This window comes from Talpa occidentalis, unplaced genomic scaffold (assembly GCF_014898055.3).
Source record: "Talpa occidentalis isolate TD23 unplaced genomic scaffold, MPIMG_talOcc4v2.1, whole genome shotgun sequence".
In the NCBI taxonomy this organism is placed as follows: domain Eukaryota; kingdom Metazoa; phylum Chordata; class Mammalia; order Eulipotyphla; family Talpidae; genus Talpa; species Talpa occidentalis.
In genome coordinates, this window is record NW_026555331.1 from 91,572,373 (window position 1) to 91,599,826 (window position 27,454).

Genomic DNA, 27,454 nt, shown 5'->3' on the forward strand with positions numbered 1-27,454 from the left:
AGGGAATTTTAGCATTTAAGGGAGCAGCAGACAAGAAATACAACACATAGGCAATAGAGGAAATAGCTTGTGATAGGTTAAACATGTCTACAAATTCTGATGACTACCTCCCATTAAGGGTATAATCACATGCAATATCCCTTAAATCTAGCTAACTTCATGACTTGCTATGACCCAAAGAAAGTGGTAGAATTTATAATTTCTCCAAAACTGGAATATTAAGAAACCTTATATTAGCTTTGTCCACTTGTAACATTGCCCTGAGAACACCTTGAAAATAAGCCAGTCTAGTCTATTGCACTGTGAGAACACACAGAGAAAAAACGAGGCAATTTCATTAATATTATGAAGTCAACTTGGACATCCTAGCCAGGCCTGCCCTAGGATGAATGCAGTCATCCTAGGAAGTCATCCAGAGGAAATGCCCAGACACCTAGAAGAACTGGAAGATTTTTAAAGACAATCATTATTTATGGTGGCATGTTATGAAGCAAACATAGCTGCTACAGAGCTCAGTACGTAGAAATGGGATGCTGGTTTAACAGAAACCTAAAACAAAAAGCAGTGATTTTGAGATTCGGGGTACATAAAGGATGAAAAGCAGGTGAGATTATTTTTGTGGCATTTAGATACAGAGTCTCATGCTTTACAATGTTGGAAAAACCAGTGAAACTATTGTTTGTAGAAACTTGTAATATAGAAAATATATCTAAAGAATCTATGAATCCAGAAAAGTATATATTCAAGAAAAACTGTTAAAAGTGAAATTTTAATATTTTCTCTTGAGGAAGAAAAATAAATTAAAGAAGGAATGTTTCCATGTCTAATTGGAATTTAGATGACGTCAAAATGTGCTGCAATGGCAAAACTGATTCTCATCTCTTTTTCTCTGACAAAAGATATTCAGAGTAATAAATGACCTAAAGAAAAAATCAATTAAGGATTGTAGCTAATAGTTCTTTAACAATACTTTAGAAAGATTTGATGTCTAGAAAATTTTCAGTAGATAAAAGGACTTCTAAGAATCTTAAAGGCATTTCCTACAATGTATGACCTAAAATAAAAAGACTTGTTTCAAAAAAATTTCTGGATATGGCTTTTGTTATACACAGTGACTTCCAATAAGATTCATAAGAAACACCAAGCATTTTAAGAACAGCGTATTGATAAAAATAGTAGCAGTTTGGTCTTAGAGAAATTGAAACAAGTCAAAATGAAAAGACTTTGGGCTCTCTAGCTTCTATGGGCTGAAGGCAGACTAAGAAAACTCAGTTACAAATATGAGCCATTTCTTACAGAAAAGTAATTTAGGAACTGAGAATGATAAGCACAGAGCCAAGTCTATTTGGCGGACTAGGAAACAATTCCCGAAGAATGAAACTAGCTCAGATCAAGGAATTTTTCCCTATCTCTGTTTAGGGGGAGCAGGATGAATTTCAGAATTTATTTAAACCAGAGACTTTTTTTTCTTATTTTTGAATGAAGAGTCTATTCTGATTTTCCAGCCCAACTCACATCATTTTAAGTGTGAGGAGAATTAAGATGGAAAGCATCTTATTTTGTTAGTTCACAGGCTTCTGATTCAAAACTCATCAAAGCCCTATTTGCTGTACCTACTAAGTCTAATCTATATTTCAACCATGAGAGTGAACTTCAAGTGCTATCACTGCATAAGAATTTGGTGGTCTTGGAAGAGAAGAGAGTATATTTTGCTTATAGAAGGAGTGAAGACATTTGTGATGAGTTAATAGAACTGTACTGAATTTAATTCTTTGTCATATTCCTTTATAATCTTTGCCATCAAAGAAGTAAAGACTATTTCTATATTCATTAAATCTGAGTTGTCATTGTGACTTACTCTAACTAATAAAATGTGGCAGAACTGATATTGCGTAATTCAATAGGCCTATTGAACCAGCTTCTGGATTTGTCTTTAAAGTACAAAGCACAACAAAGCAAAAACAGACAATTATAAATCAGAGACATACTGCAGTGGAAGAGGTGGGAGAGGGATCAGAGGGAGGGAGGGAGGAGCACAGGGGACTGAGGTGATGGTGCACAGGAGCATTGGTGAAGGAAACCCTATGGGGATTACACCTGAGGGGGTGGTGAGAAGCAAATATTGTTTAAAAATGAACAATGAATTAAAAAAATAAATGAATTAAAAAATAAAAAAAAATACTGCCCTAAAATCATCATACAGAGAAATCGGTTCATCTTATTGGAAGATGAGAGCTCATATGAAGATATACCAATGCACCACATCAGACAGCACCAAATGCAAGATAAGTGAGGGAGGCCATCTTGGATCTTCTAGTCACAGTCAAAACAAGGCAACCCAGGTGAAATCTGAACCGAAACTTCCCAGAATGATGAGAAATCCTAATTACTTTTCCTGTCAAGCAGTGAGTTTTGAGGTGGTTTGTTACTCAGTAATAGCTAAGTGATATATGGCCTGCAGGGAATGAGAATAAAACATACTAATGAAGTCATGGGAAGACAAAGTCTGACAGAGTATATAAGAAATAAGCAGGACCAAATAAACAAACATGTAGTCTGATAATGTACAGAATAAGATTAATTTATTAGGCTTAATAATTATACTCATGCCTACTCTTATTGAAAGTATGCTTTATATCCATAATGACTTTTATGACCCAGCTATGAGAAAAATGACTGCCCTGGGTTGTATTAAGGCACTTCACCACCTATGATAAAAGTAAAAGATGGTTTTTTTCTTATATTTGCCATTTGAAGTGATAGCTACACTTTGTGGGAAATTTATAGCACAATCTAATTAAATGGTAAGTAAACTACTGTTTACTTAATGTTAAATTAATCTGACTTTCAAAAAGAAGATTCTTTATAAAACCCCACTCTTTATTATGACACTGCTACTCAAAAGGATACTGGTTCAACCCTGATGATTTTTTGAAAAACAGAAACATTTTTATTAACAATATATTTAAATATATTGTCACACACACATGCCCTAGACCAGATAAAAGAAAGATCAGGAATCATCATATCTGATGCCTAGAATTTTTAGGCCAATTAGTGGTTACTACAAACCAATACTAAGGAATAATAACCAATTGCCTTAACTTTCTAAAAGGCTATAATGATTTTCAACTTCACAACAAATTAAAGAGAGAATCTCAGCCTAATTATAGGAAACAAATTCTTACCAACATTGTTAGAGGATACTAATTGTAAAATAAGGGACCTTAGATTTAAGCATAATATCCAACCTAATTAAATTCCAAACACATTAAAAGGCATGGCATTCTACAGGAAGGAAATGTCTCAGTTGATTTATTGCTTAAATTATGGAAAAACAATTTTGTTATAAAATGCATTATTGCATTTAAAAGATCAGTTTTTCCAAGCAATGACTGTATAATTCATGTAAGCAGTAGATTCCAGTTTCAGAGAGTAATTATGCTTGGAAATTCTGTTCTCATCTAAGCTTGTTGACATTTCAATTGTTCTGAACCCCAAGAGTTTGAATAGTTGAACTTCACCAAAGTTTCAGAAGCAAATTTTATTAAGGTTGGTTTCTCTTACACAAATTTTATTTAAGTCTTCATCACTTTAACTCTGTGTTATGATCTTGTCCATCACTGGAAACAATTATGACAAAATATGGCATGACAAGTATCCCCCTGATGTAATGGAAAAATATTTTTAAATGTGCTGTTTAAGTACTTAGAAAGATATCCTAATAGTTTCAATCATTAAACAATATCAATGTCTGTTGCTTAGTGGCCAAATTTTCTAGACTTCTTAAGTTCCATTTTTCCATTAAATTTCAAATAGAAATATTTCACTTCCACTGGGGAATTTAAATTTACCCTCTTCTTTGGTAATATTTTATTGAAGTAACATTGCATTATAATATTATATGAGTTTCAGTTGTTCATAATTATAAAACAACTTTTGTATATGCAATATTAAATTTACTACTAAACGTCCAATTATGTACTTCACCATATAGTTGAACCCTTTTACCTTATTTACATCTTTTCCCCTTCTGGTAGCCACTAATTTAGTCCTAGAGTATAAAATTTAATTTTATCTAGTTCATTCATTCATTTCTTTATGTACCATATATGAATGAAATCAGTGTTTGTTTTTGTCTAACTTATTTCACTGAGCATTATACCCTATAGGCCCATTCATGCTGTTGCAAATGGCAGGATTTCATCTTTTTTAAGATAAATGAATAGTATTCCACTGTAAAAATATACCACATCTTATTTTTTCCTTAATAATCTGTTAATAGACACTTCGGCTGTTTCTATAACTTGGTTATAGTAAATAAAGTGGCAATGAGCAAGGGGGTGGAAATATCCTCAAATTTTGTTTTTCTATTCTTTGTATAAATACCTAAAAATGGGAAAGCTGGATTGTATGGGATTATTCTCTTAAGGAAGTGGTATAAAATCATTGCAGAGAAAATAAAATAAAACCCCTATTACAATCCATGAAAACTAAAGAGACAGAAAAACATACCACAAATGTTGGAGCAAAAAAACCTTAAAAGAAGCCTCAATATAGCTAACAGAATTGTGGAATATGCTTAAAGAGGAGTTTAAAGAAACAGTTATAGCCATGCTTGCTAAAATAAGAAAAACAATGAATGAAGTATGTGGACTTCTAGTGAGTCCGAACCTGGGACACGACAGGGAGGGAAATCAGACATGGGGGACTGTCATGTCCAGCATGCAGTAAATTTTTATTGTCTTAGTGCTCATTATATACTATTTTAATTGCAGCAGGTGTAACATTAAAGCATACCATATAATGATAACATGCATGAGTGATTAATTTATTTTTTTACTATTATTTATTTACTTCAGACAGTAGGGTACAAGGTGGTTAGTTCTCACACACATAATCTTATCACCCCCTTGCCAGAGCCTGGGAAATTTGTTTATTATTTTTGTTATTCTCAAACTGTGGAGATGTATGCAGGTCACTTCCAGGCTCTTAACACCAAGTCCTGTCACCCAGAGGTTTTTCTCCGAGATGCATGTGTTTTCACATGTCTTAAAGACTTGGGTCAATGCCCTTTTGCTCACTGCGCAGGGTCTTTCCATTTTGTTATTCTCAGACTGTGGCGATGTAGAAGCCTGACTCTATGCAGGTCACTTTTCAGGCTGTCAACACCAAGTCCTGTCACTCAGAGTTTTTCCTCCGAGACACATGTGTTTTCACATGCCTTAGGGACTCGGGTCAAGGCCCTTCTGCTCACTACGTGGCGTGGCCACCTCCAACAGAAGTAAAATAAGAACACAATAAAGATCAAGAAAATATGAGAATGTTACAGCTAGAACTAATGTATTAAAAAAATAGTATAACTCATGACTCAACAAAAACAAAATATACAATCCAGTCAAGAAATGGGCAGAAGAACTTAAAAGATATTTCTCCAAAGAGGAAATGCAAATGGCCAACAGGCATATGAAAAAATGTTCAACATCCCTTATAATCAGGGAAATGCAAATTAAAACCACATTGGCATACCGCCTTACACCAGTAAGAATGGCACATATCACAAAATCAACAATAAATGTTGGCGAGGATGTGGTGAAAAGGGAACTCTCCTGCATTGCTGGTGGGAGTGCAAACTGGTCCAACCACTATGGAAAGCTGTCTGGAACTACCATATGACTCGGCAAGCAGCACTATCTATAATAGGTAAAACCTGGAAGCAACCCAATAACCAAAGATAGATGACTGGATCAAGAAGATGTGGTCTATATAAACAATGGATTATTATTCAGCAATCAAAAAAGATAAACTCATGCCATTCATAGCAATGTGAATTGAACTAGAAGGAATTATGCTCAGTGAAATAAGTCAGAAGGAAAAAGGAAAAATATCGGATGATTTTGCTTATAGCAGGAATATAGAGGAACCCAATAAGACATTAGTGTAAAAAAATAGCAGTATAAAACAAAACAAAGCAAAAAGAGACAATTATAAATTAGAGACATCCTGCAGGGGAGGAGGAGGGAGAGGGATCAGAGGGAGGGAGGAAGGAGCACAGGGGACTGAGGTGATAGTGCATGGGTGCCTTGGGGAAGGAAACTCTATGGGGACTACACCTGGGGAAGCAAATATTGTTTAAAAATGAACAATGATGTAAAAAAATAAAAAAATTGATATAAAAATAGTATAACTAAATTACAAAGTACAATAGAAGTCTTCAATAGTGTACAACTGCAAGTAATGGAGATAATTAGTGAACATCAAAGGGGTGTGAGAGAGAACACACAAAAGAAATAACAAAAGGAAAAAAGAACTAAAATAATGTAAGAGCCTTTTGGGATAACCTAAGGAAAAATAACATCCATACCATGGGGGTATCAGATAGAGAAGAGAAAGAAAAAAACATAGAAAATTAAAGAAATTATAGCAGAAAAATCATCTCAACCTGAAAAATGAACCAGATAGCCTGATCTAAGAGTCAAAAAGAATTTCAAAGAAAATAATACCAGATAAACACACTTGAAGACACATAACAAGACTGTTTAATGTGAATGACAAGGACAGAATTGCAGAACCACTGAGAGAAAAAAGGGTAACCTACAAGGGAATAGCAGTTAGACTGCCTGAAGAGTTTTCAATAGAAATCTTCTGGTAAAAAGGAAATGGCAGGAGATTTTTAAAGTACTCAAAGACAAACATTTCCAGCTTAAAATACTTTACCCTGCAAAATTACCATTCATGAAAGATGAGTAAGGAGTTTTACTGAAAAATAAAAATTAGAACAATTTATCAAGAAGCTGGACATAGAAGTACTAATAAGGCTATTATAAAGCAACATAAAGTACAAATACTGAGATAACAACATCTAAATTACATCTAAATTATTTAATGTCAAGTAGGAGGAGAATAAAATTATGGTTCATCAGCAGTTTGAACTTTCATAGAAAACAATCAATAGAAGTACACATAAGGAAATTAAAATGGAACCTAAACAAAGCATGAAAGGAAGACATAAAAAAGACAAAAACAGTAACAAAATGTCAATAAACACTTATGTCTCAATAATCACCTTACATGTAAATGGATTGAATTCACCAGAAGGTATAGAGTGACTGAGTGGATTTCAAAAGTTCATTGGGGCCTCCCCTGGTGGCGCAGCAGTTAAGTGCTGGGCTGCGAAGCTGCCCGCAGCCTCTTCAGCGCCAGTTCGATCCCCGGCCGCCAACGAGGGTCCCACATGGCACGCAGACCTCTCCTGCCGCGCCCGCTGCTCCCCTCAGCAGTGTACAAGTTCAACATTTGCAGTATATAGGGAACCCATCTTACCAACAAAGATAAACACAAGCAGAGTTAAAGGCTGTAAAACAATCCCACAAGCAAAGAACAATATTTAAAAAAGAGAGAAAGATAGCTATCCTTATAACAAATAAGGTATACTTCCATTGAAAACAAGGAAATTACAGACATGGATATTAAATTTTGATTAAGGACCTAATATAAGAGCAAAAAAAACCTATTATAAATATGTATATGAACCAATAATGGAGAAGTAAGTTACATCATAAAGTGATGATTAATAGAATTAAAGAGATGTATTGAAAACAAAGCAAGAAAACTTGGGGATTTTAATACTCCATTTACAACTATGTGCACATCAACAAGACAGAGAATAAATAAGGAAATAATAATAAGCTAGACCACATATGGCTTAACAGACATCTATAAAGCAGTCTACCCTAAAACTGCTGATATACATTTTTTCAAGTACACGTGGAACATTTGTAAGAATAGATATGTTGGTACACAAGGCAGTTGCCAATAAAACTACAAAGACTGAAATTAAACCAAGCAATTTTTCATGTAATGCCATAAAGTTTAAAAATCAACTATGAAAAAGATCAGGAAGATCATAAACACATGACAACAATCTATTGCTTCATAGTTAATGCAATAAAAAGGAAATTAAAGCAAAAATCAAAATATACCTTGAGACTAGTAAAAAGGAGCATACTAGCAGAATTTATGGTCTTAAGAGGGAACATAATTTCAATACAGAACCATGTTAAGAAACAAGCAGAGTCCCAAATAAACAATTTAATACTATACCAAAAACAACTTGCAAATGAGGAACAAACAAGATCTAAGTCAGTAGGAGGAAGGAAATAATAAACAAAACAGTAGAAATAAATGAAATCAGCATCAAAAGGATCAGTGAAACTAAGAATTGGTACTTTCAGAACACAACCGAACTTGATAAACCTCCAGCTAGGCTAAAAATGAAGAGAGAAAATTAGAATAGAATGAGAAATCAAATAATTATGTTAGAAATACACATCATCATAAGAGATAACTATGAACAACTACATGCCAATAAATTCACTAACCTTGAAGAAATAGACAATTTTTAGAACATAAACTTCCATGACTAAAACATGAAGACACAGAAGAGTTGCATTAATTCATCACAATCATGAAAACTGAAATAGCATGAAAAACTTTTCCAATAACAAAAGCCCAAGATCAGCTGGCATTAGAGTGAAGTCTATCCAATCTTTAAAAAAAAAAAATAACTTGTGTCCATCTCGGTCAGTTATTTCTAAAAAAAAATGAGATTAGGAAATGCTCCCTAATACATTATCCGATACCTCATTACTCCAGTATCAAAATCAGATAAAGATAATACAAGAAAACTATAGACCAATATCCCTGATGAATACTGATGAGAAAATTTTCAACAAAATACTAGCAAGTCAAATTGAATACATATTACCAGGAATATACATCATGATCACCACCCTGTTCTCTTTAAGATAAGGAAGAAGACAAGGATAATCACTGTCTTCTTCACTTCTGTTTATTTTAGTATTAGAGGTCTGAGCTAGAGCAGTCAGACAACAAAAGGAAATAAAAGGAATTCAAGCTGGAAAAGAAAAAGTGAGACTATTGTTATTTTTAGATGGTAGAAGACTCCACCAAAATGCTATTAGAGACAATCAATGAATATAGCAAAATGGTAGAAATCTGTGGCACTTCTATATAAAAGTCTGTTGCATTTTTATATAAAAATAATAAATGAGAAGAAAAATAAAGAAAATAATTCCATTATCAATCATTTCAAAAATAATAAAATACCTAGGAATTAACCAAGGAGGTGAAGACTTGTACAATGAAAACTAAGAGACATTATTAAAGGTTCTAGATCATGGCATAATGAATGTAAAGGTATTCCAAGGTCATGGAAGAAGAGAATCAATATAGTCAAAATGACTATTTTATCAAAAGTGACATACAAACTTTATATAATCCCCATCAAATGTCAATACTATGCTTCAAAGAAAGTGAACAAAAGCTATTAAAATTTATATGGAACCATAAAAGGTCTCAAATAGAAAATACAGCCCTGAAGGAAACAGAGGAGAAACAGAGGCATCACATTACCTGATTTTAAACTATCCCATAAAGCAACATTAATTAAAACAGTAAGATATTGGTATAAAATTACACACATAGATCAACAAAACAATAAAAAATCCAAAAATAAATCCACATCTTTGTCAATATTTAATTTATGATAAAAGATCCATGACCATAGAGTGGAAAGGAGAGTCCCTTTAATAAATAGTGAAAAAATAAATTCCAAATGGATTAGAAACTTAGATATGAGTTAATGAATGTTCTAACTTCATTCTTTAATGTGTTGCTCTCCAGTTTGCAAAAATAAATTCCATATGGATTAGAAACTTAGATATGAGTTAATGAATGTTCCAACTTCATTCTTTAATGTGTTGCTATCCAGTTTGCAAAAATAAATTCCATATGGATTAGAAACTCTTAAATGTAAGTTTCTAATAAGATGTGAGGTAATTAGCACACCTCAAATTAAAAAGTTTTTACAGAGGGCCTCCCTGGTGGTGCAAGGGGTTAATACACAACCTATAAAGCTATCCGCAGCCACTGCAGTACGAGGTCGATCCCTCGCCAGGGAGCTACCCACATGGTGCAGCAGACCTCTCCTGTCTTGCCTGCTGCTCCCCTCAGTCTGTCTGCCTGTTCTGTTCCCTACTCTGTCCCTGGTGAATCCTCTAACCCCCCGCTCCTCTGGCCTGTACCCCAGTTCTTGTGTGTGTGTGAAAATAAATAAATCTTTTAAAAAATTTTGTTTAAAAAAATAATGAAAAGTTTTTACACAGTGAGAGAAAATATAAGTAGATTAAAATATCCTACTGAATGGAAGAAATTATTTACACATTATGTAACTAATAAGGGGTTAATAACCAAAGTATATTAAAAACTTATTTATTTGAACAATAAACATGCAACACAATCAACAGGCAATAGATCTGAAGAGAAAAATCACTAAAAAGGGAAAATTGCTTTTAATAAGGGAGATGCAGGTCAAACCCACAATCAGCTATCATCTCAAACCCATGATAATGGCACATATTAAAAAGATCATTAACAGCAAGTGCTGGAGAGGATAAAGAGAAAGACAAATCTCATTAAAATAATGGAGAGAATATGAACTGTTGTAGTTATTTTGGAAAACAATCTGGATTTACCTTTAAAAACAATGAAAAAGGAAATACTGTATGGACCCAGCAGTGCCACTTTTGGGATCTATCCAAAGAATATACAACCATCAACTCAAATAATGATATGCTCTACAATGTTTATAGTAGCATCCTTACAATATATGGGACATGGAAACAACCTAAGTGCTCACCGATAAAGAACTGGGTCAAAAAGATGTGGTATATCCACACTAAGGAATACCCTTCAGCCTCAAGCTATAAAGCCACATTTTATATAAAAATAATACACTGCTTTTATGACAAAGTGGAAGGAGTTTAAAGGAATTATATATAGCAAAACAAGGTCGAATGACAAAGACTAATACTGGACATTTACATGAGGGATGATCCAGCAAAGAAAAACACCTGTAAATATTAGTGAGATTTCTGAGGTTAAAAGTGTGGAAGAGGGAGAAAGTTTCAAAGGAGTATAAGGGATGATGGTGGAGAAAAGTTCTGCTGTGGCGATATAAAGAATAAAAATCTCTACATTTATACAATGTGGTTAAAGTTGACTCTCTGCTTTTCTCTGGGAGTCTGGAAGTTTCTCGTATCCTAGGCAGAGGATGACTCCTGATAGGCACCATGGACTCCTAGGCTGAGATAAGACCTTGGTAGGTAACATTTCATACACGTTGCCATAATTAATTGGTAAAAACAATTAAGCACGTACCGAGTTATTTCCTGGAGACAGGACTGACAGCTCTTGGTTTCACTTGCCCTTCACCGTATGTGCCTTTTCCTTTGTTGATTTGGCTTCCTATTCTTTTGGTGTAATATATCCTGGAATGCTTTGCTCCCTCTCCTCTACTCCTTGCAGCACAAACCTCTGTCCCTCTTTCAGCTGTTATTCTTTAATAAATAAATGCATATTTGGAAAAATTAATTCAGTTTTTATAGTATTTATAAATTAGATATAAACTGTACTAAGAGGCTTAAAATAAAACAGAATAATATCTTGCCTTAGCTTTCCTAAATGTAAAAATTTTCAATATATTTTAGGTGTTTAGTATACTGTATTTACTTCAAGATATGGAAATGATATCCCTTTATAATCTTAATGGGAAAAATGTGGGAAAAAAGTATGACTTGAATTACTAGGGATAGAAATCATATTCAAATATTACCTTCCCTTTACTCATCTGTGGGTACATATGCATTCCAGAAGGAAGAAATTGGTGGCAAAAATTTCACAAAGACTAAGCAATCAAATGGCATTTCCTTTAGGTTTTCAATGTTATTTTGTTACTTTTGATGATATACAAAAACAGTTCCAAAAGTCAGAAAAATTTACTTTAAATATTTGTCTCAGTATAATTTCCACATGTTCTTAATCATAGGTCTTCTTCAGCATTACCAGAACCCAGTCAGTTTCTATCATGCTAGGAATCTCTAGGTAACAGAGTTGAGGCTTACATTCTACCAAAACATAGATTTTCTCATATGTTGTGGATTATAAGCTTTATTATACACCAAAATCACACAAAAAAGCTTCGTTTAAAAGTAGCTTTCTGTTGGGCCTCCTCTGGTGGCGCAGGCAGTTGAGCGCAGTGCTGTGAAGCTGTCCTCAGCCTATGCAGTGCTGGTTCGATCCCGGCCAGCCGGTGAGGGTCCCACATGGTGTGGCAGACCACTCTTGTCGCACCTGCTGCTCCCCTCAGTAGTGTATTTCATCACTTTGCCTGTTCTGTTCCCCGCTCTGTCTCTGGTGAATCCTCTCACTCCTCACCTCTGGCTTACACCCCAGTTCTTGTATGAATAAGTAAATCTTAAAAAAAAATAAAAGTAGCTTTCTAGGGGGTCTCTTTGGTGGCCTAGGGGTTAAATCTTAGCTCTGTGACTACTAAGGACTGCAGTGGATCCCAGGCCAGGGAGCTAACCCACGTATGGAGCAGTAAACCTCCCCTGTCTCACTAGCTGCTCCCCTCAGCAGTGTATTGCAATAGATTTACCCATTCTGCTCCCCACTCTGTCTCTGGTGAATCCTTTCATCCCTCTGCACCTCTGGACTACATTCCAGTTCTTCCACACAAAAATAAATAAGTAAATATTACTTAAAAAAAAGGTAGATTTCTGGGACTTGTTTTCATAGATTGTAATTCATTTGGTTTGTAGATAAAATTTAGAAATCTGATTTTTTAGCATATGCTTACAGAAGACATTTAGGAGGATATAGGGGATCTAGTAGGTACTGGGGAATCTAGGAAACCAGTTGAAAAACAAATTTAGCAACCTACAGGGTAAACTGAAAAATATTGGCATATAACAAGCCCATATGTCCATGCATCTTAATCCATTTAGGTACAATGTATATTATTACTGACATAGTCCTTCTATTTGCAACATAAGTAATTTGCAGACTGAAGTCCTTAATAATTCAATGGTTTTTAACCATGGTGACATGACACAAAGTTTGTTACAGTCAGGTTTTAGGTGTATTTAAAAAATTATTAATGACATTTAAGGAAAATCAGTTACTTTAAACAAACAAGTTAGAGCAATTCAAAGTTATCCTAATAATAATAGCATTCCCACTTACTTGAAATTTGACACACTTTGCCCAATGGAAGGGGAAGAAGAATCAGAGCTGTAGTGCTTCAAGAATGTCACCGTCACTATGGCCATGAATGGTCACTGCTTTTAGTGAAGAACCATTTATAAACATGTAATGATGAATTGTATCAATTTATTTCCATTGGAATATTATACCTTGGTTTTGGAAAATTCTGTTCAAGTATTAATGTGAGTCCTAAATGTCAGTGTCACTGGTTATATGTCAACTTTCTCTAATGTGGAGAAAAATAAGAAAGGTTGCACACAAGTTGCAGCCATTTTGCAACTGCTGCAAATTCACAGCTTTACAAAGGTCACGCTGAAAGAGGAGGATCACGGTTCCTGGTTTGGTGGTGCACAGGAGCATGCCCACCTTTGCTCTGGGTCCCCTTTACCAACCAGGTGCAGTGGAGTGTGCCTGGCTGTGCTGTGGTCTGGCCCAGCCACTGGTTGCAGTGGAGTGTGCCTGGCCCCTCCCCTGTGCCTACAGCCACACCCAGCGCTAGACAGCTGACCCCGGGGTTTCCTGTGGGTTTTGAAACCCTTGCCAGATTTGAAAACGCACTAATGAGATTTGAAACCTGCACCACTGTTGGGAGCAAGAGGAGGAGCAAAGGGACCATTTTGAAAGACATATAAGCAGGGGAGTGGGTGGGGATCAGACACTCTTGCCTAGGAAGACCTTCCCCCTTTGATCTCCGACTAGTCAAAATTCTCACCTGGAAGACCTTCACTTCAGATCTCTGATTCATTGAACACTCCCACCTAGGAAACCCTTCGTTCTGATCTCTGACTCATCCCTTTGTATCATCACTTGCTGCTCCTGCATGATCAGCACAGCCTCCTGATCACCACTCCAGCACAATTGGTGCCAGTTATCAGAGACATCTGCTGTCCTCCAGTGTGTGATCTTAACACTGCCTGATGACTGGTGCTGCTGGCCTATACCTAGTGTCTCTAAGAGCTATCCACTATCTGGGGTAGGATCGATGGCCATTTACAGCCTTAGAAACTTTTTTTTTTGATCTCTCAATATCCCCCTAGTTAATAAGCCCTGTTGTTGTTACACTCTGTGTTTGAGTGGTGCCGTGCAATTGGAAGCACACAGGTGAGGACTCACAAACCATGCCATTCCCCACATTTGCACAGTTTCAATACCAAAAACAAAATAACAAAACTGTAGTTTGAAACTCTCACACAAAGAAGTTAACACTATTTGTATTTGAAACTGATCACAAGATAATAAAATATGGATGGGATCATTGTTTATGAAACAGAGCACAAGATAATAAAATATGGATGGAATCATTGTTTTTTCAACAGAGGGGAAGAAACTATGAAAATAATATTTGCTTCACAGACATCTTAAGTAATCAACAATACAACAGATTCCCCCTCCCGACACACTTTCGGTCTAATAGCCTTGATTTGTGTTTCTAACCAGTTAATTAGAAAAACAAAATATTCTTGTCTTACCAAATTTATATCTTTAAATAAAACATACATAAATGTCACAAAAATTGAAATAGGGCAGATTTATGGAGATTTTCTCAAGCCTTCCAGGAATCTCCTCTACCACTGATAATCTGCTTTCGAGCAATCTGTATTTGTTCTTGATTGTTCAGTGGAATTGTTTCTTGTGGTCTTTAAATAATGAGTAATATTTTCCTGTCACGTGTAGAATGTTTATGTCTTTCTAGAGTCTAATTGTTTTCTGATTTCTCTTTCTCCTTGCAATTGTGTTATATTCCACTGTCTGAGAATTTACATAAAACTCCTGCCGGGGTAACCCAACCCTGTTCCTTAGAAACAATTGGAAAAATGAAAACAACAGAAACAGCAAATTCTAATATCTCTGTAAATCTAGACAAAAAACATTTTAGGAAAATATAAACTGTAAATGCTCTGAGGTCACTAATAAAGTTGTGAAATTGTGAGGAATGTGGGAGGAGAGAAGTCGTTTTGTTATTTGCTAGATTTACAGGCTCTAACTCTTCAGTTCCCTTGTTGAGCTTTAACTTAATTATAAAACAAAATCTATAGTCACAGCCAGGCCTAGAGGTAGAGTCTGTACAACTAATCAACTTAAATTCCCTGGGTTCGATTTAATTACAAAACAACATTTGGTGCAGCTGCTAAACACTTACCAGGTGACCGACCACATGATATTATTGGCGCATTTAGAAGGATTCCAGCTTTTACTCTCATTCTATCAGCACAATTATATTTCAGTTATATAAATTTGAGCAGCCTCAGATTATAACAAGAATTTTCTTGATTTTATACACTCCCATAGTTGAGCCAGTTAAAATATTGAATTGCACTACAATTAACTAATGTCAGGAAGTAAAATGTAATGATAAAAGGGAAGTCCTGATAAAGAACAACACTAGCAAACTAAATGTCAACATCACACTTTTACCTCTCGAAATCATTTTTTTGTGGAGCAGATAAAGTGAAACAAAGCTCTGCATATTATGAGTTATCAATTTGCTTTTTCAACTGCAACATAAATTACTTTTCAATATTATTAGACATAGCTAACTCATTCTTTTCACTTGTTCTTTAGTGCTCTACACGAAATTCAGGAGGTGATTATGTTTCAAAATATTTTTACATGACAAAATTAAAAATAACCACTGATATTTAAAAAAAATAGCCAATTCCTGTAGGATATTTAAAATATACTCCATTTATACAAACATTTAAGAAGATTACTGCAATAAATGAGAACTGATTCCTTATTTCATAATGTTGTGGCAGAGGTTATATACATAATTAACTTTTTGTTTCAGCGTTTTGCTTCACGCAAAAATACTTTTTACAATTTGTGGGATCCTAGTTCCTTCCAAGGTCTATCAGAGAATAAAAAGCATTTCAATGGTGGGGGTGGGGGAGCAAGAATCAGTATCAGTAAGGCAATTATCAAGGATGCTAAAATATTTTTATAGCAACTCAAAAAATAATATGGAGTGCCATCTAATCCAAGTCAGGAATTGCGTAGGTGTATTAAGTAAAACATAATGCATTTGTTTTGCTGTCTTTTTCCTAGAAGTCAATCTCCTTTTTGTTTCTTTTTCTGTAGAGAACTGTATAAAAGCTAAAGAGAGGATAGACTGTATCATATATAATTATATGTACATAGAAAAAAGTAGAATACATCAAATTCATCATGAAATATCTGGAACAATAATTCCCTTCTTCACCTTCCAACATCAACTGCTGGTTCAAATTTTACCTTATGCTGTCCTGCATGACTAGCTTGGACCCCAGACAAAGGCAAGACAGTACATTCCAAAGTTGAAGGCTAATTTCTCAATACTAGCAATGCCTGTCAGTCTCACCCCAGAGAGTATCTTTTTCTACTGAACAGTGACTGGGTCACAAGAGGAAACAATTCTGCTTGGTGCAAGAAAATAGAATGGAAGGAATTATGATGGCTACCAGATGTTCCAGTGCCCCTGCGGGGGTACCAGAATGTTTCTGCATATGCTGTAAGCAGCATAAGCTGTCAAACATGGGACCCTCGGGCTTGGTGCTCATGTTGCCCTGATGTGCAGAGTCATAAGATTTGAGATGGAGAGTACCTGAAAAACGATCTTAGCCAGGGGCTTAAAACTATGTCTGGGGGAGTCCTATGTTTCTTAAATGTGACTCAGGGATTATAGAAGATTGCTCCTAAAACAGTAGCAGCACTCAGTAAGAATGTCAAAAATCTTACACCAGGGCTAAAAGCAAGACAGAATATTTATCAAGCAATAATCAGTTGTAAAAGTTCAATGTGATACCTGTGCTTCAGGAAAAGAACTGTGTGGAAGATTACCATTACACTGGCTCTGGGAAACCTAGAGGGAATGACCCTAGAGCTCAGAGGTTGATTCAGAAACTCGAGGCTGTGGTGGGTCTCTGGACTTGAGTTCAGACATCAAATTTTATCACTGACATATATACGTTATCAGATATTGGGGGAGCGGGAGGAGGTCCGAGAGTGTTGCTAGTATCAAGTCAATCAACCCTTACAACCCTTCTTTAGTCACATGCTCTTTTTATGACAAATACAAAATATCACTTAGAAAAATGATACTTTTCCTTGCTATGTTTAAATCTGTCAATTTAATGCATTATTGCCCTTAGGAAGACTTAATTCTCATTGTATGTTACCAGCTTTTCAAATTAGAAAAACACTGTGATTGCTTTAAGAACCTCTCCTCAATCACTATGGTGGGGGGGGGGAGAAGGAGAAGAGAGAGAGAGAGAGAGAGAGAGAGAGAGAAAGTAGGGGCAGGAGAGAGGAAGAGGAAGAGGCTGTGATCCAGGTGTTGCCAGCAGCTATTTCTGAGTTTGTAAAGGGAACTGGTTATGATGACAGAACATATGGGATTTTAACATAAAGTAAAGCACAGTATCTCCAGGGTTAAACAGACGTTCATAAGCAGGGTAGACACATCTGACTCACCATCACTGTTGATACACACGACCTCTTGAACTTGAGTGCCTGGACCACACTCTTTTCCATTATCTGGCTCACAGTCTCCGAGCCTCACTGCTTTCCAGTCATAGCAGGAGGGCTCTTCGCAGGGAATGGCTTCCAGTAAATGAGGGCAGTTCCCCGTGCCCCCAGAGCCTCCAGTGGGCTCATTGGTGATGCGACGCTTCCTCAATTTGAAACCTGAATTATGGGGGATGGAGAATATTTATTGTTGCCATTATGGATTGAATATTTCAGAAAACCGAGTGATGGTGAAAGCTGGATGAGAACAGAGGATAGATGGCATAGCTGCTTTAATCACGGACTTGTCCCCAAACTCTAGCCTAATGAGAGTGTAGGATAAATGAAACAGCATCAGGCTTTTCTGCCCTCCTGCCATTGGAATTGATGATGGATCCTTGAGGTCCCGAATGCATGCCTGATGGCGGGCACCTGGAGTAGGGTGTGGGCATATGTAGATGGGATTCACCTGGGCTGAGACTGGGCTTATAAGGGCTTCAGCAGAAGCAGAAGCACGAGAGCAGCAGAGACCACCAGAGAACACCTGAGAGCCCAGATAGAGTGAAGACTTGCTGCGGGCTGGGAGGCCTGCCAGCCTCCAGGCCCCCCGGCACCCCTGCCTGCCGTGTACCCAGCAAATCCCAATAAAAGCCTGACAAGCCAAACTGAGGGTTCCAGGACTCTCTCCTCCTTACCACGTCTGCTCAGATCATAGAAAACCTGCATTGTGCCCATTCCTGCCTCTACAGAGAGCTTATTAGTCATTTGCTAAATTAAAGACAAAAGAGGAACTTTAGATTTTAACATACTGTAAGGTCCAGCGATGGACACGGTGCAGGTTTTCCGATCCAGCAGACCGGGTAAAGTTGGAGTCAGAGTCCTCAGTGGCTTTCTGCAGGTCTTTATTGGGATTACCAGGTACACGGCAGGTAGGGGCGCTGGGGGGATAGGCTAGGCCTCCCCCCCAGCAGGTGCTCGGGGCTCTCGGCCTTCTCTTGGCTTCTGCTTCTCTCACTTCTCTCTCGGCTTTTCTTTAGGCTTCTGCTGGCGTCCCCGTGACACCACCCTTAAAAAGCCCAGTCTCAGCCCAGGTGAATCCCATCTACCTATGCCCACACCCTACTCCAGGTGCCTGCCATCAGGCATGCATTCAGGACCGCAAGGATCCATCATCTATCCTGATGGCGGGAGGGCAGAAAAGCCTGACATTTTTCCTTACCTACACATACTATACAGTAAAATAAGGCAAGAAATGATATCTTCCTTTTCCCACATTGGGCTGGGGAAGGGGGGGAGGAGGACGAGGGGATGGGGAAGGGAAGGAGGGAGAGGAAAAAGAGGAGAGAATTTTAGTTGATTTGAAAAATCTGTATTTAAAAATACTCCAAAAAATGATATCTCAATGTATTCAGAAAAATTCAGCACGACCACATGATTAAACTTGAAACCTCTGAAAAGTTGGTACTTTCAAGACAAACTGTCCCTTTGGGCCTCAATTAATTTTGGCCTGGAAATCTGAATCAGTAGCAAAACCACCTGAGTCCTATGGTGGAATAGTCAAAGTCCTGCTCTGTGCTTTAGGAGGACCTAAATGTTGCCCTTCCTGCAGTGTACACCAAAGTTAATGTCTGTTTATAAAATATATTAAAATTACGAGAAGACTGCTTGAAACAGAGTAAGAAATACCAGATAGTGTGAAAATGACCCTACAACACCCATCACACAGTAAATCATTGCATGTACTTTACTCCTCTGATTTGCATCAAAAAAGCAACAAAAAATTTACGTTATTTTTAAACAGAACAGATGCATATGGCTATTCAAAATAATAACAAGGTCTGTTTATTGGGCACTAGTTACAGGTCAGGCACTGAATTAAATTCTTTATGCTTATTATCTCACTGTATCTTTAGAGAAAACCTGGAGGGCGGCTATTGTTACATTTCTTTTACAGATAAGTTAACAAAATTTAGATAAGTTAATTAACTCCCCTAAATGGTATGGAATGAAATAGGATTTTCAATCCAGGTCAGTCTGACACTATAGCTCATCTTAACCATTGTACAAACTGCCTCAGATGTTCTCCATCTGTTGTCTAAATTAACAAGCATTTGGCCTACATTCTGCGGTTCTAATCTTCTGGTACTATCATGAGGCTAGTTTTATTCATCTTTTGCAATCAATACCATTAACCATTCTGGTAAATATCACAAACGAATAACCACAAGGAACAGAGAGCAGCGTTTTTTAAATAATTCATTGTTTTTTGACTCAATTGATGGGTGTTTCAAGCATGTCATGTTAATATAACATACCTTTTTTGCCTTGCTGATCATTACAGTTTTCATAAGTACAAGGTCCCCAGGCTGACCAAGGCGAAACCTCACATTCAATAGGGCAGGGAATCTGGCACAGTTGTGTAGTGTTAGGGACAGGCCCTGTGCATGATTTCAGGTCCACTGGTTTTGAAACTGTTGGAGAAAAATACAAAAATCCCTTAAGAATTAAACAAAAAGAAATTGTTATAGTCAACAGTATGATTTTTTCTATGTGTGGAGAAAGAAAACATTAAAAAATGCCAGTCAGACATTTCTGTGCATCTTTGTTACAGCCCGAGAATAAAAGGAGTAGGGAAAAAAAACAGCGTAAAGTAGTCAACAGAAAGTGGCATAGAAATTCTGCACATTATTTGATGATGACCTTTACCATAGTTTATCATATATTAACACTTCTCCTAATAATACTGAGCTTAGCTTTCCTACTGAATAAATCAGGTTAATTTTATCTCCAAAACACTTTAGTTAGATTCCAAGAAAGTAGAATGTGCTTCAGAGGACTCAATACAGTGCGGGGGGAGGGGAAAATAGCTTTAATATACATGGAAAGTGTCCATGAGTGGTTTCTGAAAGTCTTGAAAGTCTCCCCTCCCTTTTGATCTATAGAGATCTGAGATCTGGTGAATCTGAGGAAGAAAGAGCTCACACCGCCGAATGGGGCATTGCCATCTAACTCTAGCTGCCTAACTCACCAGATACTTTTCAGAACTTTTACAGTATATATTATGTGTAATACATAATCCAAATCTCAGAATCCAAATCTCATGCCTCAGTTGACCAGTGACCTATGGGTAAATATTGCTTGCCCTTGCTTCTCTATTTTGATGTCTATAGTTTGGTTGTTTGACAGTAAATATTAGGATGTGTCAACAATTTTGGTTAAAATCATTCAGTAAGAATGATATTTGAAGTAATATAAAAAGCAGAGAGAACCACCAATTTTAACTGTATATTATGCAATATACAATTATAGTTACTTTTGTTATAAAAATTTTAAGAAAGTAAATATCTTGGAAATGCATCATCTTTAGTAAAATGTAGTTCCTTTTTCCCTCTGACAATTTGAAATGCCCATATCTGTATCACAAAGGACTGAAATAATAGAGGTCTGATATAATTTTCACCTTCTTTATGTGAAAGGACTACAAATTCTAATGGCATGGGATTATATGTAGAACTTCATAAAGAAATTAAGTATTTTAAGAAGTGAAAATACTAAAGGTATGTTTGTATTTTATTTTTATTTTTCTTTTTAAAATTTTCTTTTATAAAAATGGGCAGAAGAGCTAAAAAGAAACTTCTCTGAAGAGGAAATGTGAGTGGCCAACAGGCATATGAAAAAATGTTCAACATCACTTGCAATCAGGGAAATGCAAATCAAAACTACCATGAAATATCATCTTATACCAGTGAGAATGGCACATATTAAAAAAACTAGCAACAACAAATGTTGGCGAGGTTGTGGAGAAAAAGGAACTCTTCTGCACTGTTGGTGGGAGTGCAGACTGGTCCAACCACTATGGAGAGCTCTGTGGAGATTTCTCGACCTACTAAACATAGAGCTTCCATATGATCCAGCAATTCCACTCCTAGGTATTTACCCAAAGGACACAGAAACATCAATTCCAAAGAGCACCTGCACCCCTATGTTTATAGCAGCACTATTTACAATAGCTAAGCTTTGGAAACAGCCCAAATGCCCAAAAATAGATGACTGGATCAAGAAGATGTGGTACATATACCATGGAATATTACTCAGCATTCAAAAAAGATAAACACATGCAATTTGCAGCAACATGGATGGCACTGGAAGGGATCATGCTCAGTGAAATAAGCCAGAAAGAAAAAGAAAAATACTGGATGGTCTCACTCATAGCAGGAATCTAGAAAACTTAAATAAGGGACCAGGAAAATGAATAACTATAAGAAAGTGAAAATCAAAATCAACAAAAAACTATGAACCAGAGACACTTTTTGGGGGGTGGGGGGCGGGAGGGGAGGGATTGGGGTCAGAATGGGGGGGTTGCAATTGTATGTGGAATATAAAAATAAAATTTATTATTTAAAAAAATAAAAAAAATAATAAAAATAATAAAATTTTCTTTTATATATTTTTACATCATTTTTCATTTTTGCACAATGTATGCATTTTCATCTTGGTTATAGTCTCCATACAATTCCACCTCCCCTTAGTTTGACTGTAATTCTTCCTACTCTTCCCTCCCCCCACCACAGTGTATCTCAGGTTTATAGTTGCTTGTTGTTTGATTTTTATTTTATTATAATTAGTCTTTTTCCTGTTCTCTTATTTAGGTTTCCTAAATTCCTGCTATGAGTGAGACCATCTGGTATTTTTCTTTTTCTTTCTGGCTTATTTCGCTGAGCATGATCCCATCCAGCTCCATCCATGTTGCTGCAAATTGCATGAGTTTATCTTTCTGGATTGCTGAGTAATATTCCATTGTGTATATGTACCACATCATCTTGATCCAGTCATCTATTTTTCGGCATTTGTGTTGTTTCCATAGCTTAGCTATTGTAAATAGTGCTGCTATAAACATACGGGTACAGAGCAATAAGACAAGAGAAAGACATACAAGGAATCCAAATAGGCAAGGAAGAAGTCAAACTATCACTATTTGCAGATGGTATGATAATATATATAGAGAACCCCAAAAACTTGACAGAAAAATGAATTAAACTAATCAGTTTAGTAAAGTGGCAGGATACAAAATCAACACACAAAAATCAGTAGCTTTCCTCTACACAAACAATAAATCTGAAGAAGAAATCAAAATAACCATCCCTTTTATTATTGAAACAAAAAAAAATCAAATACTTGGGAATAAACCTAACAAAAGAGGTAAAGGACCTATACAAAGAAAACCATAAAACACTGTTAAAAGAAATAGAAGAAGACATAAAGAAATGGAAAGACATCCCCTGCTCATGGATTGGAAGAATTAACATTATCAAAATGACCATCTACCAAAAGCAATTTACAGATTCAATGCTATTCCTATAAAAATTTCAATGACATTTTTCAAAGAAATAGAACAAATATTGATGAAATTCATATGGAGCCACAAAAAACCCCAAATAGCTACGGCTCTCCTAAAAAAAGAAAAGAGAAGGAAATGGAGGCATCACACTCCCAGACTTCCAACTATACTACAAAGCCATAATCATCAAAACTGCATGGTATTGGAACAAGAACAGACACACGGATCAATGGAACCAAATAGAAAAATCCAGTAATAAATCTGTGGATTTACAGTCAACTAATCATTGACAAAGGAGCAAAGAATAGGCAATAGAGCAAAGAAAGTTTGTTCAATAAATGGGGCTGGGAAAACTGGGTCGCTACATGTAAAAGATTGAAGCTTGATTACTACCTCACACCAGGCACAAAAAACAACTCAAAATGGATTAAAGAACTAGACATAAGACCTGAAACCATAAAATATATAGAAGGAAATATAGGCAAAAAACTACATGACACACACCTCAGTAACATCTTTAAAGACTCATCACCCAAAGCAGTGATAGTGAAGGCAAAGATAAACAGCTCAGACTACGTCAAATTAAAGAGCTGCTGTACAGCAAAAGAGATAGTATCCAAAACAAAGAAACACCCCACCTATTGGGAGAAAATTTTTGCACACAACACTAATGATAAAGGACTGATCACAAAAATCTACAGTGAGCTGAAGAGTCTCAACAAAAACAAAGTAAATAATCCAGTCAAAAAATGGGCAGAAAAGATAAAAAGGAACTTCTCCAAAGAGGAAATGTGAATTGCCAAGAGGCATATGAAAAAATGTTCAGTATCACTTGTAATCAGGGAAATGCAAATCAAAACTACAATGAGAAACCATCTTACACCAGTGAGAACGGCACATATTAAAAAAAACTAGCAACAACAAATGTTGGTGAGGATGTAGAGAAAAAGGAACTCTCCTGCACTGCTGGTGGGAGTGCAAACTGGTCCAACCACTATGAAAAGCTGTGTGGAGATTCCTTAACCTGCTAAAGATAGAGCTTCCATATGATCCAGCAATTCCACTCCTAGGTATTTACCCAAAGGACACAGAATCATATGTTTGTACTTTAAACTTTAAGGCAAACAGCAGGCTACATGTGCATTAGTCAAGTCTCTAAATATACAAATATACACAATCATAAATGCTACTTAAATATATTAACTCCTTTTATTGCCACAGTTTTTTAGTTCTGAAAATGTTCTACAGATTTTTTCTCTTAGGAGTATTTAAATTATCTTTCTTGTCTCCCAAATCTACTTTCTCCACACATGCTACAGTGAAAATAAATGATGGAACACTCCTAATTTGCTTAGAATGGAGCACTGGAACATTCTCACTGAAGTTTTATCATGATAGTTATTAATGTGCATCATAACATCAGCCAAAGCCAAAACTGATTAATTTTATGGCTTTCCAACAGTGAAAATTCTTGGTCTCCCACTGATGGAAAGAAAAGAAAGAAATCTTCATATCTCTGAAAATAAAAATAACCTTACATCAATGATACACATTTTACAGTAAAATGAATTATTTTTAATGGTACAGACATGTATTGTGATGGCTAACTTTATGTATTAACTTGACTGGGTTAAGGGATGTCCAGATGGTAAAACATTTTCTAAATGTGTCTGTGAAGATGTCTCTGGAAGATTAATATTTGAATTGGCAGACTGAGGAAAGACAGTCCTCAACATAAATGGTAGAGCCCAAACAGAACAAAAAGGTGAAGAATGAATTCTGGTTTGTTCTTGAGCTTGGATATCCATCTTGTCCTGCCTTTGACCATCAGAGCTCCTGGTTCTAGCAAAGCAAAGCCAAAAATCAGTGGCTCCACCCCCATAATCAATGAATCAATTCCTATAATAAATCTTCTGTCTGTCTCTCAGTCTGTCCATCTGTCCGTCCATCCATCCATCCATCCATCCATCCATCCATCCATCCATCCATCCTATTGTTTTGCTTCTTTGGAGAAACTAGACTTATAGATGTCTAGAGTACACAGAAAATCTCCCATAAAAGTGAAAATTAACATATGTAATTTCTTCACTCGTACACTCTTTTAGACTATCATTTAAATTAGTTGTGTGTAGAATTACCTGAGAAGTCTACATTATTTTCTTTAAAATAATCAAAAGTAACTTTAAACCTTAGGGTTATTGCCTTAGAAATCTTGTTTATTATAAAAACTATTGGTTATACAATTGTGAATGCTATTGGAGTCTGAGAAAGTTGACTTCATATTTAAGCTAGACACTTTAGGAGGGAAAGGTTGTGTCAAAAAAAATATGTTAACACATTGTATTTCCAATACCTGGCAACTTCTTTGTAAGTTTAATTTTAGATTTTGGTGTATTTTGAATGATTCAAATAAAACAAAGTCACTAAATCTTCTTAAGCTACTAAAAGAGAGGTAAAATGAATAAAGAAAGGCTCAAGGAAGTATTGCTTGAAGCAAAATACTCTCAATATCACAACTGTCGAGCTAACTAAATCAACAGTGATCTTATTTTATAGATGTTTAGGATTTATATTTCTTTCATTGATCAGAGAAGCGTGGGTAGAGAGTATGTATGTTTTTGTATATGAATCTATTCCTTTGATGATTTTCATTTTAGGTTTTCTTGTAAATAGAGCAAATATAGATTGATTTAAATCACAGATACCATCTGAGCAACTCAAAAACTATGCCCAATACATTTCTGCCCAAAGTTATCTGCAATAAGTGTGATTAAAGAAATGAAATAAAGGATAGACCTAGGAGACCGTTCTAAAAGTTCCAGTTTAAATTTGTGGGATGTAATTCCTATTCCATATTCTCAAATATTGGGATTTTGAATTTTCTAAAATGACCCACTCATCATTCTTGAATAATCTTACTATCTAACAAAATCTAATATATATTAGATTTTTCTAAAAGTTTTATCATTGATACCTTGAAAATAAAGGAGAAACTATTATTCTTGTATGACTTAAAAGATATTAAATTATATTTACTTTGCAAGTTTCACAACATCACAAAAGAGTATATACTTGTTTTCCGGATAATAAACCACCCAAAAAGAGGTTGATGCATTTTTATAGGTCTGAACTACTTTTTGTATGTGTATATTTGGAGCATGGCAAATGTAAAATAATTCATTATAAGGGAGTAAAAATAAGACTTTTGTTTTTAGCAATGTAGTCAATGAGGTATCCTGAAAATAATCCTCTGTATAAAACTTAGAACAGTTATTTTTAAATGAAGTATTTTAAGACAATTGTAGATTCACACATATTAGATTCACAGCAAATCTATACAGTTGATCCCTGAACAATCTGGGAGTTAGGGATGTTGACCTCTCCCAGCTGAAAATCAGAATAATTCCGATTTTATCCTCTGTGTTGCAATCATCCATTCAATCAACCCACACCCCCCGTGTTGGTTAAATCTTTGAGAAAGGAATACAAGAATAGGAAAAAATCCACATACAAGTGGACAGCACACCTTAAGCTTGTGTTTTTCAAAGTTCAATTGTGTAACCATGACACATTTTTAACCAGTTGTAAGATCTTACAAAATTACAGTACAATACCACAACTAGATAAGAAGACATGCAATGAGAAATGCAGATACAAAGCAAGAATTTCCTGCAGCTACTTTGTGCCTAATCTTAAGGACAAAGCAGTATTTTACCATTAAGGGGATGGAGTGGGATGTGATTTATTTAATAAAAAATGCTTATTGGTATTCATCGTGTGTCAGGCAATGTTACAGTGTTCCAAGTACTTAAAAATATGAATTCATATAGTTCTCACAAAACTCCATGGGATAGGTATTTCAATTACCTCCATGTAGGTGGGGGCAATTATCCCCAAGAAGGAGAACCACATATGGAGAATTTAAGTAACTTTCTGAAAGTCACATAGTCACAAAATTGTAGATTTTGGGTTTACATCCAGGCAGTTTGGTTCTAGGATCTTCAGTGTGTACTACTATGATCTCACCACTCCATGTGATCTTGGAAGGATACATGAAGGGATTTCAATAATATGCAGTATCTATATAAACACAAAGAAATACACACATACATTTGAAATAGGTCATAATGTATTAAAAATATAGTTAATAGGGGTTATTTATATAATGTGCAATATTAAAATATTAACAAAAGGAGGCTATCAAGATAGTCAAAATCAACACTAAATGTCTATCAATGAAAAATATTTTGATTATTGTGCTCCATATGGGAATGGAAACTAAATTTTAATTCTTCCAGTTATCAAGAACTGGCTGTTCAAGTGAATTACTACTGAAGTGGAATATTTTGCACTTATGCTGATAACAGGAGCCAACACATCAATTTATGAAATGAATCCTATTAATCCTCCCTGTAATATCATGCAGTAGTTAAAATTGTAATCCCAAATTAAAAAATTCTGAAACTGAGGTGCAGAGAAATTAAGTAACTTGCCCAAGGTCACACA

The 27,454-nt window shown here is 35.7% G+C and overlaps 1 protein-coding gene across 1 annotated transcript in view; it reads right to left on the reverse strand.

Annotated features, from left to right (window-relative positions):
* THSD7A (thrombospondin type 1 domain containing 7A) overlaps positions 1-27,454 on the reverse strand; it is a 420,185-nt gene that overhangs the window by 140,986 nt on the left and 251,745 nt on the right. The window contains exons 5-6 of the mRNA XM_054692399.1: positions 19,926-20,081; positions 17,578-17,790 (exon numbers count right to left, since the gene is read on the reverse strand). Coding sequence (XP_054548374.1) covers positions 17,578-17,790; positions 19,926-20,081 — 369 coding nt within the window. The remainder of the gene's footprint in view (positions 1-17,577; positions 17,791-19,925; positions 20,082-27,454) is intronic.